This window comes from Coffea eugenioides, chromosome 2 (assembly GCF_003713205.1).
Source record: "Coffea eugenioides isolate CCC68of chromosome 2, Ceug_1.0, whole genome shotgun sequence".
Lineage (NCBI taxonomy): Eukaryota > Viridiplantae > Streptophyta > Magnoliopsida > Gentianales > Rubiaceae > Coffea > Coffea eugenioides.
Genome location: NC_040036.1, coordinates 34110924 through 34128810, shown reverse-complemented (window position 1 = coordinate 34128810; position 17887 = coordinate 34110924). Strand labels below are relative to the sequence as shown.

General features: G+C 38.6%; 1 protein-coding gene across 1 annotated transcript; it reads left to right on the top strand.

Annotated features, from left to right (window-relative positions):
* The first annotated feature begins 7705 nt into the window (after positions 1 to 7705).
* Positions 7706 to 17464, top strand: LOC113760995 (DExH-box ATP-dependent RNA helicase DExH12-like). Its single transcript, XM_027303780.1, has 5 exons — positions 7706 to 7963; positions 8515 to 11472; positions 13254 to 13643; positions 13757 to 16965; positions 17067 to 17464. Exons 2-4 carry the CDS (start codon positions 8515 to 8517, stop codon positions 16940 to 16942), a joined length of 6534 nt encoding a protein of 2177 aa, XP_027159581.1. The 5' UTR covers positions 7706 to 7963; the 3' UTR covers positions 16943 to 16965; positions 17067 to 17464.
* The last annotated feature ends 423 nt before the right edge of the window (positions 17465 to 17887 follow it).

Sequence of the window (17887 nt, the reverse complement as noted above, 5' to 3'; positions counted from 1 at the left end):
AATGTTTGAGGTAAGCTTGCATATGTCTTATGGCAAATAATAGAAAGGGTAGGGCTAAATCCACACCCCCTCAGTCTAAATCTACACCTCTATTATTAAGATGACAAAAATACCCATAGCAATTTGATAAAAAAAATTGTCAATACAAAAACATGTCTTTTCATACAACTAGAGATGTTTATAAAACCAATTACAAATTTTAATTAATTAAAATTGTTTGATACTATCATCTTAATTATTGATCCACTAGTGTTTTTCAAAATTATACTTCAATCAACTTTCAAGTGCAATGTGTCAAAAAGGTAAAAATATTTTCCTAACACAATTAAAAGAAAAAAAAGTCTCTCATCGCCTCTTATATGATAAAAAGAGATAAAAACATTCTCTGCACCAAATAAGAGAAAAAAATAAATGCCATCAAAATAAATAAAAAATGTCAAAAATTTTAAGACTATTCATAATGATGTTGTAATTTTAAACCCAAATTAGTACTATCCAATAAATTAGCACCACCTTCAATGTTATAAATTTAGAAATTTTATATAATAAATTTCTAATAATTTAATATTTAATTTTTATTCTCGACCAACAAGACAAGATAATTACTTGATTCATACGACAACATTTGTTTCAATAAAATGGTTATAAATTAGTTAGGGAAAATGACCAATTTTGTCCCTAAAATTTTTTATAGTGTCAATTTCATCCTTATATAATTTTTTTGATTAATTTGATCCCTAAACTTATTTACCGGTTCCAATTGAGGAACACCGCAGCGGCGCCACCATGTAAATTCTATCAAACTGCTAATTGAACAACTAAGTAAGGGTATTTTAGGTACTTCAATGCTGGGGTAGTAACAAAAGAAGTAAAATCGATGACGGACCCAATTCTAAACCTAGGGTTCATCCAAAAAAAAGGAGATCTAAATAAATTCACAAATTTCCCAAACTTGTGCACAAAATCACTGCAATGAAATGTATACGAGAAGGAATTGGGACAAAGCATTCTCAAGCTCAACTAGTGATCGAGTCCCAAACAGCATTGGCTCAAATGGATCAGAATTAGAAAGCTTGATTTATGAAGGAAATGACAAATATTATAATGGAGAAAAAATCATGGACGCCACTGCCTTCAACAATGCCGAATTGTGACTGTATGGATGTAATTTTTTGTATGTGCTAAATGTTAAGATTTTTTTTTTTTGATAAAAACTGAAAAAGTTTCATATAAAAGTAAGTGCTCAAATAGTTGGTGACGAAATTAGTCACACAAGAGCTTCCCATTAGCTAAAACTAAACTAAGCTACTGGACTGAAAAAGCATACTGGGACTCGAGTACTACTACTGTAGGAGCTTGAAGAACATGATAAAGTTGATAGAATTGTTCAATGATGGCAACGCAAATTCCAGAAAAGATCAGCTTGCAACCAATCCACTATCATGCGGTAAGCCTCCTGTGTTAAATGAATTCCATCCTAGCTGACCTATCTTTCGAGATCACGGCAAGCCTTTACACCTAGAAATCCACACATTCGCGTCTCATTGAAGTTGTACAGCCCTCCAACTCCACAACAAGCTTTTTGCAGCTCAAAACCTTCAGTTTCACCTAGTTTGAGAAACTGTTCATATGCAGCGTAGTAGTCTCCATAGACGATTGTTACATATGGGTACTTCTCTTGCAGCTCGGCAATCGCCTTCTTCAGGTGATCATTGTGGAAAGTTGCAAAGCTGTTCAATAGCCATATGCAATGATTCTCGTCGAACTCATCTACTTCGCTTCTAGCCCAAACTTTGTAAGATAAATTGGCAGACATCCCATTGGAAAGTTGCCAGGAACCACTATTGTCCTTGCTCCAAAACTAATAACTTTCTCAACAGCATGCTTAATTTTGGCAACAACTAGAGGTACTAACTCTTAAATTCTAAGCGTATCTCTAGCCTCATCAAAGTATTGAAGGAATGCATAATTATAATCGTTGTCTCCGCTTTCACCGACCATAAATAGAGCGTTTTGAAGCTTCCTTTCACAATCATTGTGGCAAAATTTGTGAAAGTGATCTTTCATCCACTGAAGCTGTACGTCAAGGGAACTGTTGGTCACTGGATTTCTAACATGATGACGAGCGAGAACAGCTGATGATAGTGCCGTAGCACCGGCTACGGTAAAATTTGCTGTTTGCTCAAAATTTGCCTTTGTATCCTTGATCGGATTCAGGAGAGGTAGACCCAGTGCCTGGGCAATGTAGTCAATCATGAGAAGTCCATCTAGAGCAACGGCCGGTGGCTTTGTGGTAGGAGAAGGTCGATGTGCTAAATGTTAAGATTTGTTGAAATATTGCTTGAATTTTGACTATGAAATAGTAGTGAATGCAGAAACGTGGTGTTTGTAAATTTTTTTGTGGTATGATCTACCCATAATGAAGAATACGATGGCTGCAATTTTGAGGGAGTAGAGAAATGCCGAAAGGGAAAATGCAGCACTAAATATTGAAATCAACAAATTGAAGGCAAAAGTGAAAATATTGTTCTTGGCTTGTATCTGTTGCTACATTTTAGTTCTTGTTGTAGTTGGAGACACCCAAAGACAAAAGCAAGGCTTGTTAGAATTGAAGATGTTGTGCTAGCTCTGGACATTGTATGAAATTTTATGGTTCATATGTTTTGGACCATGTAATGTTGTCTTCTTAAAATGAAGTAATTCTGAGTTTTCATCAAGTTAGTGATATGTTTTGGATATGGATTGTTATGGATTTATAATATTTTTGAATTCCAAGTTGTATGTTTACAAATTCAATGTTGGATATGAAGGAGAGTAGCTTAATTGAGTTTTTGGTGATACATGTATATTGTTTGGTCATTGTTAACTAAATTGGCAGAATTGCATAACATTAAGTTTGCTTGCATATGAATAATATTGTCAAATGGAATAATATGATACTCCCGCCGTCCCACTTTGATAGTGTTGTTTTCCTTTTTCGTCTGTCCCAAATTGTAGTCCACTTTCCAATTGAAGAATATAGTTGTATTTTAATTTTCTTAAAATACCCTTATTCAATGTAAGTTGTTGTTATTATAAATCTATCCCATTTAATGAGAGTTGATTTTTTTTTTTACCATCAATTCAAGTTTTCATAAAGTTGTACTCTAATTAATGTGAGGGTATTTTAGGAAAATAGCTACCTAAATTGATTGTTCCAACAAAGTTAACTACTTTTTCTTAAACTGTGTGAAAAAAAAAACTAGGACTATCAAAGTGGGACGGAGGGAGTATATAGTTATCAACTAACATAACTTCATTCAAATGGAATTAGCTATTTAGAAGCTACACAATGTTTCTAAAACAACAAATAAGCCTTAGAATCCAACTCCTAACAGCCAAAAACAATAACTTCCAAGATTCATTACAAAAACATGTGAACCCCATGAAATCAATTTCTAGCAAATTCTCAGAAATACTTGAAATCGTTGCCAAATGAAGCTAATCCTAGCCACATATTCTAGCCATTTGTTACTATCAAAAAGGACAAAAGACAAATTCAACAGCAACCACTTCAACCTACTTTAGTAGCCTACTTCAGCAGCAACTTCAACAACTACCAATAAGGACAAAAGATAAATTCCAACCACCAATCAAACAACTTCAGCAGCAACTCCTTCAGCTCCATTCATTTTCACTATACATCAGGCTCATTGAATATCATATGAGCCTGCAAATTCATGTCTAGTGAGAACCTTCAAGTGTAAGTAACAATTAATAATTTGTATAGAGTTTCAGGGTAACAAAAGGTTACTGTTTGTTTTCTCTTTTTCACGACAACCATCCTATTTCTCCAAGCTTGTGCTTGCATGTTCTTTTGCTCTACCACAAAACATGACAAAAAAAAAAAACACATGGTCCTACACAGCCTTTGAGAGCTTTCATTTGGAGCAGCGGGTTGCACATCAATTTATTCAGGCACTTGATCAACTTGGTAACATTCAGAGCAAGTCATCTGTGTGATACACTTTCTAGATAGTCTTGTACACCCTTTGAAATTAGTTCTTAGCTCATTCGATTCTATTCTTCTTGCGTTTTTAGGCCTACCAGGAAGTTTCAATTTCTTAGGTGCATACATAGGGACCTTGTTAGATCTTTTCTAGTTATTAGGTCCATTAATTGGACCAATAGTTGGCTCATAAACCTTTAAATTTGCGTCTTCAGAGTAATATGGATGCACTAGAATTTCTAACTCAGCTCCAATCAATGCAATGCAGCCTATAACATGTGAGCAAGGTAAATTAGTGAGCTCCTATTTTTTGCATGTACATGTCCTTGCCTTTAAATCAACAACAAATGTGTTCCCATACATATGTGTCACCTCAAACTTGTCATCATCAGACCTCCTAGCAATATTTGATCTAGCATCATCTTTTGCCTTTTCAAGTTTTTTTTTTTTTCGAATTTTTGGATAGATAACATCATTCTTTTTTCTCATCCACTCTCTTTCTATCTTCAATCTTTTCATTAGGTATATCCTACTGCATTCAAACATACCAAGGATGCACTTTTCTCTTGCCTCTAATATCACAGAATTAAAAACTCTCACACAGGTTATTAAGAAGAATATCACATTTGGCTTTGGTCCTAAAATGTGACATAGAGCAATGGTATAGTGATGTATTGTCCATTAGCCATTTGTGTGCATTCTCATCATACTAATTCAACACATCCATTTTGGTTTCAAATTTATTGACATAAGAGGATCTTGTACAAAGCCCAAAACATACTCTTTAGTGTTTCACCAAGATGGAGCATTTTGAAGTTGTTGTGTAGATGTCTAACACAATGTCTATGCTCCAATCTGGGAAGAATATCTTGGATGGTAGAACCCAAACATTATCATATAAAATATGAAAAAATTTAGAAATTAGTCATAAGAAGTTATTTTTCCAACATTTGAATTTTCTAATTAAGGTTGGTTTAGTTGATTGAAATCATACTACTTTTTGCCTATCACTGATAAATATCCATCTTTTTTTATCATAGATATTGAGATCAAACTTTAAGAACTCAATGAACCATGTCCAAGATCTCTTGTTCTTAGTCTCCACTATTGTATATGCAATAGGATAGATGCAGTCATTAGCTTCTATCCCAACAACTGTCAAGACTGCTCCTGGATGTGGTCCTCTTAGATGGCAGTCATCCACACCAAGTACAGGACGGCAACCTTCTTTAAAGCTTTTTTTTCAAGGATACAAAACAAATGTATAGCCTTTGAAATCTTTCCTTTCCATTATTCTCATCAACCTCTGTCTCTACATGCACTGTGGAACTTGGATTTGAACTTAACAATTCCTCACAATAGTCCCAAATTCTTGTGTATTGTTACTTATACTTTTCATGGATCAGAATTTTGGCTTTCCCAAAGGTCTTGTATGCTTGGTCTTTTGTAGTGTTCACATTTAGCTCTTCATGTACCTTGTACTTAAATGCACTAATTGTAGCCTTCCTATTTGTCGTCAAGAACTCCATGTAATACCCAATCAAGTAACCTGAATTTGCATGTTTATTATAGAAAGTTAAAGTTCTACCACATTAATGTTCTGGTCCATCATTCTGACACAATTGCATCACAATTTGGTTCTTTTGCAACATAAGCAAACTAGTTGCATTTTTCGTTCTTGCATTTTGCCTGACCCTGTTCTTATCATTCTTCTCCCAACCATGCTCCGTGCCCCACTTCATAGAATAAGATTCAACTGCTCTTTTAAACATCATCTTTGTGTCAACAATAAACCAACAAAAAATTTAGGGTCCTTCGTATCAATTTTTTGTCTGAACCTTAATATTTCGGCTTCTTTCTTGAGGTATTTTCATTCAAGGAACCATAGCAACTATTTAACTCCTTTGTGCTCATGGAATCAGATTCCTCTTCGACTGGAATCTAGTCACCATCATAAATATTAAAGTCATGGTTAGCAGCAATAGCTTCTTTTACTTTTTCTTGCCTATGTGCCTACACGTCCCTTCTTCTCTTCACCAGTTAGGATGGTAGTTTTCCCTCCAAAACTAGCATCATTTATGCCAATCTGACCATCAATTGCCTTGTCAACTGTAGTAGCACAATTCTTGAATATTATGTCATTCTCATCTTCCCTAAAATCGTAGTCACTATCATGAAAGCTTTGACCACCGTCCATTGACTCTAATTCTACTTCATTTTCATCATCTGCACTTTTATCTTTTTCAATCATAGTAGGAGCTTTCCCTTTACTTTTTTTTATTTTCCCCAATCTGCTTTTTTAGATACATTAACTGGAAGTTCTTCATTCCAAGGAAGTCATCAAATATGATGTCCACACAGAACAAATTTTCATTTTCATTCTCACCTTCACTTTCAAAAGTTGACCTGTTGCTGCTAGGATCCATAGATCTAATATGAAAGTCATGGACAATGTAAAGTTCAACTTTCTCAATTTGTTTACCTATACTAGCCATGTCCGTGAAATCCTCTTTACTATCTATTTGTCTAAGTTTTGATTTGCCATCTCTAGTAGGGATTATATACCTATAGTTGGTATCTTGGTGACACCCAAGTAAACAGCCAAAAGCTTGGCTTTCACAGAAGCTATGTTAATCTTGGAGCCAAAACCCTCTCAAAAGGCTCCACGGTACCCCCCATATATTTTTGTTCCAATTCTTTAATGTATGCTCCACCATAGTAGACATATAGATTGAACGAATTTGAGTGATCACCTATTTTATTTTCAAAAAAATTTTAAAAATTACAACCATAATTTGTAATTTACAAACACATGGTTCTGCATATCATTGTTTGCCTTTTCGAAGAACATGAAAGCAACATCACAAATTAATTTTATGGTCACGAACCGCATAAACCCCTTTTCAAGAGAGAGAGAGAGAGAACCCTTTTCCAGCAAAAAATTTTGATTCGATCTTGCTATTGAAGTACAATACCTTCTGTTTGCAACAAGACAAACCCCCATTGAATATGATTAAACTAATAACATAATGAAAGAAAGAAGATTTAAGTGTTTCAACTCAATTTGCTTGACCCCCGTTTGTCAAAATTGCTTCTTTCATGCATTTCGTCGCTTGCGATCTCCATTCTTCGACCTCCTATGCTATTCGACTCTTTATTCATCATGATTTTCTTCGATTTTGTTCAACACACTATTCACTAAAGCTTGGGGTTTTTGCAAGGTTTTGGGTTTTTCTCAAAAATTTAATGTGCTAGTTATTTTTTTTCGATTTTACTTCTTTTGTTATCGCCCCAGCACTAAAGCATCCAAAATACCTATCATTAGTTGCTCAATTAGTAGCTTAATCGAATTTACATGGTGGCACCACCACGACATTCCTCAATTGGAACCACTAAATAAATTTAGGAATCAAATTGGCCAAAAAATTATACTGAGACGAAATTGACACTATATAAAAGTTAACGCAGAAATTGGCCATTTTTCCAAATCAGTTATGATGGGCATATTCTATTTTACTTATTTATATATTTATATTATATTGTATTATATTAATCGTACCGGGTCCATGTCTAAATTGTTGGACAATTCTGATCCGGGTTGGATAGATTGGACCTGGACCGGACCCAGACCCGCTCCAGCCATACTTACACCGCCTTCGCGTTACAACTTATCATTTATATTTCTATCGTTTCCGGGAAAAAAAAAGAGGATTTGCCTCTCCTACGTCTGAGTCGGTCTGTTTTTCGGCCGCGGTTGATTCCCTCCTTGTCGGCTCTCTGTATATCTGCATAAATTTAGATGTGCACATAAAATAGGTAGCCCTAGCCCTAGCACTAGCCCTAAATCCTCCTTCCCTAATAATTACTACTAGTAAATTACAGACACGATTAGTAGCTGTCCATATTTCTCTGGAACAGAGGAGGAGAAGCCATAACTCCGCCGTAGGCGGCAGCTTCTGAACAAAATAGTGAGCTGTAAGTTCCAACAATGGCTACTTTTACTATTCTTGCTATTATTTTTTAGTCTCTATTGCACGTGCCTGCCGTTTTTCGTTCCTTTTTCTTTTTGGTGCTTTTGTTGTTTTTCTATAGAAGCTCGATTGTATATATTCTCTGTAGAAATCTAGGGCAGGTAGCTTATTGAGAAAGTTTGTGAATTAATTATTGGAATATATGAAACCGACTCAAATCGGCCTGTTAGTTTAAGCTTATTGGAGTAGCTGATAAAAGTATCTAGGAAATCGTCTCTTGCCTTTTCTGATTTTGTCTTTTGTTACAGTTGCTACTTCCTGTATTAGGGTTTTACTGCCTACTTAGGGTTTTAGCTTCCGTATCGCCGTTCCTTCTGAAGACTATTGTCTTTTTCAAAATTTTGTGTTTAATCTATTGGTTAATCCATTCACTCTTCTGCCTTGTTTTATTACTGGAGTTTGTTGATTATTAGGTTCCTATCTGTACTGGTCTTTTGGTAGCTGACTGAATTTTTCCCTACTCTTTTTTTTCTTTGGGTCTTTGGTTCAATCAAGATGTCGCATATCGGTGGTGGAGCTGAGGCTCATGCCCGTTTCAAACAGTATGAGTATCGAGCCAACTCCAGTCTTGTCCTGACCACTGACTCGCGCCCACGTGACACCCATGAGCCCACTGGTGAGCCTGAGTCCCTTCAAGGCAAGATAGATCCCAAAACCTTTGGTGACCGTGCCTCGCGGGGTAAGCCTCGTGAATTGGAAGACCAACTTCAAAAGTCCAAGAAGAAGAAGGAGCGAGAACCACTAGCTTCCGAACCCAATCCTGGCAGGCAGAGCAAGAAGAGGCGCCTTCTACAGGAGGAAAGTGTTCTTACTACCACTGATGAGGGTGTTTATCAACCTAAAACTAAAGAAACCCGGGCTGCCTATGAGGCCTTGCTCAGTGCTATTCAGCAGCAGTTAGGTGGCCAGCCTCTTAACATTGTCAGTGGTGCTGCCGATGAGATTTTAGCTGTTCTTAAGAATGAAAATCTCAAGAATCCTGACAAGAAAAAGGAGATTGAGAAGCTTTTGAATCCTATCCCCAGCCAAGTATTTGATAATCTGGTATCTATCGGGCGGCTAATTACTGACTATCAAGATGCTGGTGATGCTGCTGGAGCTGCTGCTGCCAATGGTGATGAGGGTCTTGATGATGATGTTGGTGTTGCTGTTGAATTTGAGGAGAATGAAGAAGAGGATGATGATAGTGACTATGATCTAGTACAGGAGGATGAAGAGGATGAAGATGATGGACTCGATGCGAATGCCGGTGCCATGCAGATGGGTGGTGGGATTGATGATGATGAGATGCAGGATGCTAATGAGGGGATGACCTTGAATGTTCAGGACATTGATGCCTACTGGCTTCAGAGGAAGATTTCACAGGCTTATGAGCAACAGATTGATCCGCAACAGAGCCAGAAGCTTGCTGAGGAGGTCCTCAAAATTCTTGCTGAAGGTGATGATCGTGAAGTTGAAACAAAGCTCTTGTTGCATCTGCAGTTTGATAAGTTCAGTCTTGTCAAGTATATGTTGCGGAACCGGCTGAAGATTGTTTGGTGCACCCGCTTGGCAAGGGCTGCAGACCAAGAGGATAGGAAGAAAATTGAAGAGGAGATGATGGTGCAGGGGCCAGATCATGCTGCAATTCTGGAACAGTTGTATGCCACCAGGGCAACTGCAAAAGAGAGGCAGAAGAACTTGGAGAAGAGCATTAGAGAAGAGGCTCGCCGTTTGAAGGATGAAACTGGAGGAGATGGGCAACGAGAAAGAAGGGGGCAAGGCGATAGAGATGCTGATGGTGGTTGGCTGTCAGGGCAACGTCAATTAATTGATCTTGACAGCCTTGCATTTAACCAGGGAGGTCTCTTGATGGCCAACAAAAGGTGTGAGCTTCCAGAAGGTTCTTTTAGGAATCAGAAAAAGGGATACGAAGAAGTTCATGTACCAGCATTAAAGCCGAAACCATTAGGACCTGGTGAAGAACTAGTAAAGATCTCTTCCATGCCTGACTGGGCACAGCCGGCTTTCAAAGGAATGACCCAATTAAACAGGGTTCAAAGTAAAGTTTATGAGACAGCACTTTTTGGTGCAGATAATATTCTATTATGTGCTCCCACAGGTGCAGGGAAAACCAATGTTGCTATGCTTACCATCCTTCAGCAGCTTGCTTTGAACAGAAATGAAGATGGGTCTTTTAACCATGACAATTACAAAATTGTTTATGTGGCTCCAATGAAGGCACTGGTTGCTGAAGTAGTTGGTAACCTCTCTAATCGTCTCCAGGATTATGATGTCAAGGTGAAAGAGCTGAGCGGAGACCAGACACTGACCCGTCAACAGATTGAAGAGACTCAGATCATTGTTACAACCCCAGAGAAGTGGGATATAATAACCAGGAAATCTGGTGATCGTACCTACACTCAGATGGTAAAGCTGCTCATCATTGATGAGATACATCTGTTGCATGATAACCGGGGTCCCGTGCTGGAGAGCATCGTAGCAAGAACTGTAAGGCAAATTGAGACCACTAAAGAGCACATACGGTTGGTGGGCTTGTCTGCTACACTTCCAAACTATGAAGATGTAGCTTTGTTCCTGCGTGTTGATGTGAAGAAAGGTCTCTTTCACTTTGACAATAGCTATAGACCTGTGCCTCTAGCTCAACAGTATGTAGGAATCTCGGTAAAGAAGCCTCTGCAGAGATTTCAGTTGATGAATGACGTGTGCTATGAGAAAGTAATCAGTGTGGCAGGAAAGCATCAGGTGCTTATTTTCGTGCACTCCAGGAAAGAAACTGCGAAGACAGCTCGTGCAATACGTGATGCTGCACTTGCCAATGATACTCTTGGTAAGTTCTTAAAAGAGGACAGTGCAAGCCGTGAAATTCTTCAGAGTCACACTGAGCTTGTAAAGAGCAATGATCTCAAGGACTTGCTACCCTATGGTTTTGCAATTCATCATGCTGGGATGGTTAGAGCTGATCGTCAAATTGTTGAGGATCTTTTCTCAGATGGGCATGCACAAGTGTTGGTTTCCACGGCTACTTTAGCTTGGGGTGTCAATTTACCAGCACACACTGTGATTATCAAAGGTACCCAGATATACAATCCTGAAAAGGGAGCATGGACTGAACTAAGCCCCCTTGATGTTATGCAGATGCTTGGTCGTGCTGGAAGGCCTCAATTTGACACTTATGGTGAAGGAATTATTATTACTGGACACAGCGAGCTACAGTATTATCTCTCTCTGATGAATCAGCAGCTTCCCATTGAAAGTCAGTTTGTATCGAAGCTGGCTGATCAGTTGAATGCGGAAATTGTTCTTGGAAGCGTTCAGAATGCTAAAGAAGCTTGCCTTTGGCTCGGTTATACTTATCTTTATGTTCGCATGGTTCGGAATCCTACCGTTTATAGTTTAGCTGCTGATGCCCTTGCTTCAGATAATATGTTGCAGGAAAGGAGAGCTGATCTGGTAAGAATTCTGCAATATACCTTGTCTCTTCATTCATCTGATTTGGTGCACATCATAGTATCTCTCCCCTCCTCTCTTTCCACAGCCCCCCAAAAATTTGGTTGAATTACCTTAAATAGCTGTTAGAGCCTGTTTGTGTGGAGCTGAATGTTGTCTCAAGCTGATTCTGCACTTTTTTGGAAATGGAAAAGTGTTGACTTCTCATGCAAATCACCAATGTGTGCCAATTCTGATATCATCATTTGTTAGTTGCAACATATACATGCCATGTGATTGTGTAGGGGACTTGTGTTTCTTTTCGCTTACTAGTGATTTTGGCTCCAGCAATAGTACTTTGGATCCTTTAATATGGTAGAATAGACCAAGTATCGAGTCAGAATATAGCCAATATTAAGGTTTAATTTATGATGTATTTCAAAGGGGGAAAAAACTTTCAGGTTCTTCACTTTTTTTGCTGCACTGTTAGCCCCATTCCTCGTCCTTCTTGTTGCCTCTGTGTCTCTTCTTGCTCTCTGTCTTTTTTGGTCTCTTATAGATTTGCAAATCCTGAATTCACGAGATCACACGTTATAGTTTTTCACCGTTATGGCTAGGGATAGGTTAAGTTCATTATGGACCCAGGTGGTAAGTAGAGATACAGTCTGAGATCAGATTTATCCTCTCACACCCAGTTTACTCTCATGAACTCTGCTTTTTGTTAACAACACACACACACCCCGAAAAGCCAAAAAAAAAAAACCCTGAGTTTTGCTGTTGCTTTTGCCTTGATCTTGTGGCCTATTAGAAAATTTTCCAGTATGAGAGTTAAAATAAAACAATCCCCATCTTTTATTGTACATTTATGCCAAAGCTATAGATGAGTCAGGGGCTTGAAAACTTGAAAACTGGAAGGAAAGCATAGAATTCTTGTTGGTTGGATCAAAGATCAGGATTGGTTAATAGACCTGGAATGATAAGCTGCTGCGGTAGTTAACTTTGATCGACTTTCTTTTTTTGATTTTGTAAGATAGACACGTTTAAAGTTTAAGCTCCCTTCTACGAAGGGAGGTTGCAAATACAATGTTGGTATGTGAATGGCTCAACATTATATCTTTTCCATATTTTTTACTTGAGTTATATTCTATTTGCTTTGCGAGGTTTCTATTTTGTTTTATGACTCGCTGGCTTGATTAAGACATATGTGCACTTTTAATGAAGTAGCTTTTCTTTATTTTTTCCACAAGACCTGGAATTTTGGGATGGGAAGGGATGGCATTCAATGGGCGGTGGATCAAACAGACTTTCTCGGACCTCCTTTTTTTTTGTTTGTTTGTTTGTTTTTGAGGGGGGGGGGGATGGTGGCTCTGTCACCATCAGATTACTAATTTAATTTAATGGTAGTATATAGGTCATGAAAATTCTATTGACTGGTTTTTCTTTGATTTGACCCTTGAAACCCTTAGATTAGGCGCAAGAAACTCTATGCCATTATTGGGTTGATTCTAATGTGTCTTTCTCGTTGCATCTTTTCTTGTGGATGATGCCTTGTACTTCTATGGTGCAATAATTGTCATTATGTTGTTTTCCTACTTGATGAGTTAGAATTTTCATTTATCTTTTCATGCGTTTGATCACTGTTTTTGAAATAGTATTTCTCTGCCCTTGGAATGTATCATGTTGTTAGCTGCCAGTTGATGGTATCCTATATTCAAACCATGACTACATCTGGAATGCTTGTAACATTATCTGTTCTTGAGTGTCACTTGCATGTCTGATTCCATGACTTTGTTCTCATGCCGCAGGTTCATTCAGCAGCAACATTATTGGACAAGAATAACCTGGTGAAATATGACAGGAAAAGTGGATATTTCCAGGTCACTGACTTGGGACGCATTGCCAGCTATTACTATATAACTCATGGAACGATTTCTACATATAATGAGCACTTGAAGCCAACAATGGGGGACATTGAGCTATGTCGTCTTTTCTCCCTTAGTGAAGAATTCAAGTATGTGACAGTGAGACAAGATGAAAAGATGGAATTGGCAAAGCTTCTGGAACGTGTCCCTATCCCTATCAAAGAAAGTCTGGAAGAGCCTAGTGCCAAGATCAATGTTCTTCTACAGGCATATATTTCTCAACTGAAGCTTGAAGGTCTCTCTTTGACATCTGACATGGTGTTCATTACCCAGGTTTGTTATTGTTGCTCTATCTGAGTTTGCTCATTGTCTTCTGAAATTTATATTTGTTATGGCTGTATGAATGGGTCTTCCGTTTGTTTAAAATTGCTATATTCTTGTTGCAGAGTGCAGGGCGTCTTATGCGAGCATTATTTGAGATTGTTTTGAAGAGAGGATGGGCCCAATTAACTGAAAAGGCATTGAAGTGGTGCAAAATGATTAACAAGCGAATATGGAGTGTCCAGACACCACTCCGTCAATTTCATGGGATTCCAAATGAAATTTTGATGAAGTTGGAGAAGAAAGATCTGGCTTGGGAAAGGTACTATGACCTCTCCTCGCAGGAGATAGGAGAACTCATCCGTTTCCCTAAGATGGGGAGAACTCTGCACAAGTTGATTCATCAATTCCCAAAGCTTAACTTGGCTGCTCATGTCCAACCGATCACTCGTTCTGTTCTGAGGGTTGAACTCACTATTACACCAGATTTCCAGTGGGATGACAAAGTACATGGATTTGTGGAACCATTTTGGGTAATTGTCGAGGATAATGACGGAGAATATATTCTCCATAATGAATATTTCTTGCTGAAGAAGCAATATATTGATGAGGATCACACACTGGATTTTACAGTCTCAATATATGAACCACTGCCTCCCCAGTACTTCATTCGTGTCGTATCAGATAGATGGCTTGGGTCGCAGACTATCTTACCTGTTTCTTTCAGGCATCTGATTCTGCCAGAGAAGTACCCTCCTCCCACGGAGTTATTAGACTTACAACCCTTGCCTGTGACAGCTTTAAGAAATCCATCTTATGAAGCTCTATATCAAGAGTTTAAGCATTTTAATCCTGTCCAAACTCAGGTTTTCACTATCCTGTACAACTCAGATGACAATGTCTTAGTTGCTGCACCCACTGGTAGTGGAAAGACAATTTGTGCAGAATTTGCCATATTGAGGAATCACCAGAAAGGTCCTGAAAGTGTCATGCGTGCTGTATACATTGCTCCTATTGAGGCTCTTGCTAAGGAGCGGTATAATGACTGGAAAAGGAAGTTTGGAGATGGGCTAGGGATGAAAGTGGTTGAGTTGACTGGTGAGACAGCAACAGATATCAAACTGCTTGAAAGAGGTCAGATAATTATTAGTACTCCAGAGAAATGGGATGCTATATCTCGCCGTTGGAAACAGCGAAAGCATGTTCAGCAAGTTAGTCTTTTCATTGTTGATGAACTCCACTTGATTGGGGGCCAGGGTGGTCCCATTCTGGAGGTTATAGTTTCTAGAATGAGATATATTGCAAGTCAGCTGGAGAACAAGATAAGGATTGTAGCTTTATCAACTTCTCTTGCTAATGCCAAAGATTTGGGAGAATGGATTGGAGCTACCTCTCATGGTCTTTTCAACTTTCCTCCAGGTGTGAGGCCTGTACCCTTGGAAATTCATATTCAGGGCATTGACATTGCTAATTTTGAAGCCAGGATGCAGGCCATGACAAAACCCACATATACTGCTATCGTCCAACATGCCAAAAATGGGAAACCTGCAATTGTGTTTGTTCCTACCAGGAAGCATGCCCGCTTGACTGCTGTGGATCTGATGACCTATGCAAGTGTGGACGCAGACAAAATAATGTTCCTTTTACAGTCTGCAGGAGATTTGGAACCTTTTATTGATAGAATAAAAGAACCAATGTTGAAAGAGACTCTTCGTTATGGTGTGGGTTATTTGCATGAGGGCTTAACTGGTACTGATCAAGATATAGTCAAGACTCTCTTTGAAACTGGATGGGTTCAAGTGTGTGTTATGACTAGTTCAATGTGCTGGGGAGTGGCCTTGTCTGCACATCTGGTGGTGATTATGGGAACACAACATTATGATGGCAGAGAAAGTGCTCATAGTGACTACCCTGTTACTGATTTGCTGCAGATGATGGGGCATGCCAGTCGACCCCTTGTTGATAACTCGGGGAAATGTGTCATCTTCTGTCATGCGCCAAGGAAGGAGTACTACAAGAAGTTCCTATATGAAGCATTCCCAGTTGAAAGCCATTTGCATCATTATCTGCATGACAATTTAAATGCTGAGGTGGTTGCTGAGGTCATACAAAACAAGCAGGATGCTGTGGATTATCTAACATGGACATTCATGTATAGGAGGCTCACCCAGAATCCAAACTACTATAATTTGCAGGGTGTTAGTCACAGGCATCTATCTGATCACCTGTCAGAGCTTGTTGAGAACACAATCAGTGATCTTGAAGCAAGTAAATGCATTCTTGTTGAAGAAGATTTCTTACTTTCACCGTTAAATCTTGGCATGATAGCATCCTACTATTATATCAGTTATACAACAATTGAACGTTTTAGTTCTTCTTTGAACTCCAAAACCAAATTGAAGGGTTTACTGGATATCTTGGCTTCAGCCTCAGAGTATGAACAACTTCCCATTAGACCGGGTGAAGAAGAGTTGATTAGGAGGTTGATTAATCACCAGCGTTTCTCCTTTGATAACCCAAAATGCACTGACCCTCATGTGAAGGCCAATGCTTTGCTGCAAGCTCATTTCGCTCGGCAACTTTTAGGTGGGAATTTGGCATCTGACCAGCGAGAGGTGCTTATTTTTGCTTCAAGATTGCTCCAAGCCATGGTTGATGTAATTTCCAGCAGTGGTTGGTTAAGTCTTGCCCTTCTTGCGATGGAAGTGAGTCAGATGGTAACTCAGGGCATGTGGGAGCGTGATTCCATGCTCCTCCAACTCCCACATTTTACCAAGGAATTGGCAAAAAAGTGCCAAGAGAACCCTGGAAAGAGTATAGAGACAGTTTTTGATTTGGTGGAGATGGAGGACGATGAAAGGCGCGAGCTTTTGCAAATGTCTGACTTGCAGTTGATGGATATTGCACGATTCTGTAACCGTTTCCCAAACATTGATTTAGCATATGATGTTCCTGAGAGTGACAATGTGAGGGCTGGAGAAAACATTAGTGTGCATGTAACTCTTGAAAGAGATCTTGAGGGAAGAACAGAAGTTGGACCTGTTGATGGACCTAGATATCCCAAAGTTAAGGAAGAAGGATGGTGGCTTGTGGTTGGTGACACTAAAACCAACCAATTGCTTGCCATTAAAAGGGTTACCCTTCAGAGGAAGTCCAAAGTCAGACTAGATTTTGATGCTTCTGCTGAAGCTGGAAAAAAGACCTACACTCTATATTTCATGAGTGACTCCTATTTGGGATGTGACCAGGAGTATAGTTTTACTATTGATGTGAAAGAGGCGGCTCCTGAAGAAGATAGCGGAAGAGAGTGACCATCTGATCGTCTCGTTGACAGGTAGTGTGTTTACTGAAATGCAATGTTGGTTCTTTTGTTTAATTTTCTGGTTCTGGAATGTGTTTCTTGACTTTGTAACATTTGTTGTTTATTTTGTGCAGCTCGATGTCTTTCTGCTCATTTTGCTCAAATCTTGAGATGTTGACTTAGAAGATTCAGCTCAAAATGCCTGGGAAATAAATGCTGAGGGTATTTTTTGCAGAGATTCTGTTTGTTATTTGACAATTCAAGGAATGTGGACTGAGAAGTTCCCTTAGTGTTCTTACAACTGGCATGTATTATGTTATGTGAAATTTGGTGGGAATTAGTTTACGTAGCAGTAGATTAATGATTTTCAGCTCAAGCTTTCTACTTTGAACTGAAATAGTCATTTGTATCCCCAAAATGTTTTTTCTGCTTTTGGATATGTAGATCATGAGTCACATAATATTTAGCCATCCCAGTCGGCTACTCATTTCTCCTCTTTTTGGTTATTGATTTTCAGAATATTTTGCCGAAATTAGGATACAAATCCAAAAGTATCTTTCATAAAATGTATGATTTCTTTTCAGGTTTGACAATATGTGTTTGTCGAGTGGCAGTTTCCCTGACTGCTATTAGGATGGTATGGAAATGGAATGGGCTAGAAAATTTCCTGATTGTTTGAAGCTCATGGTTGGGAAGTTGTCGCGGATTAATATCAATGGCCTGTCGACTTAAGAATCCCAAGAAGTCATCGTTTGGGTTCAAATCGTCGCCCGCCCAACTTACGGTCGCAAGCCAGTCTCACAATTAATAGTGCTAAGCCGTTTCGGTATTGTTATGGGTTAGGAATTAATCAAAGCTCAACTTTTCTAGCCAAAATATAAAACCTCCATTCTTCTTCCCGACAAATCTTCCATAATCTCAAGCCCAATGGGAGTGCAAATCAAACTCTGCAAAT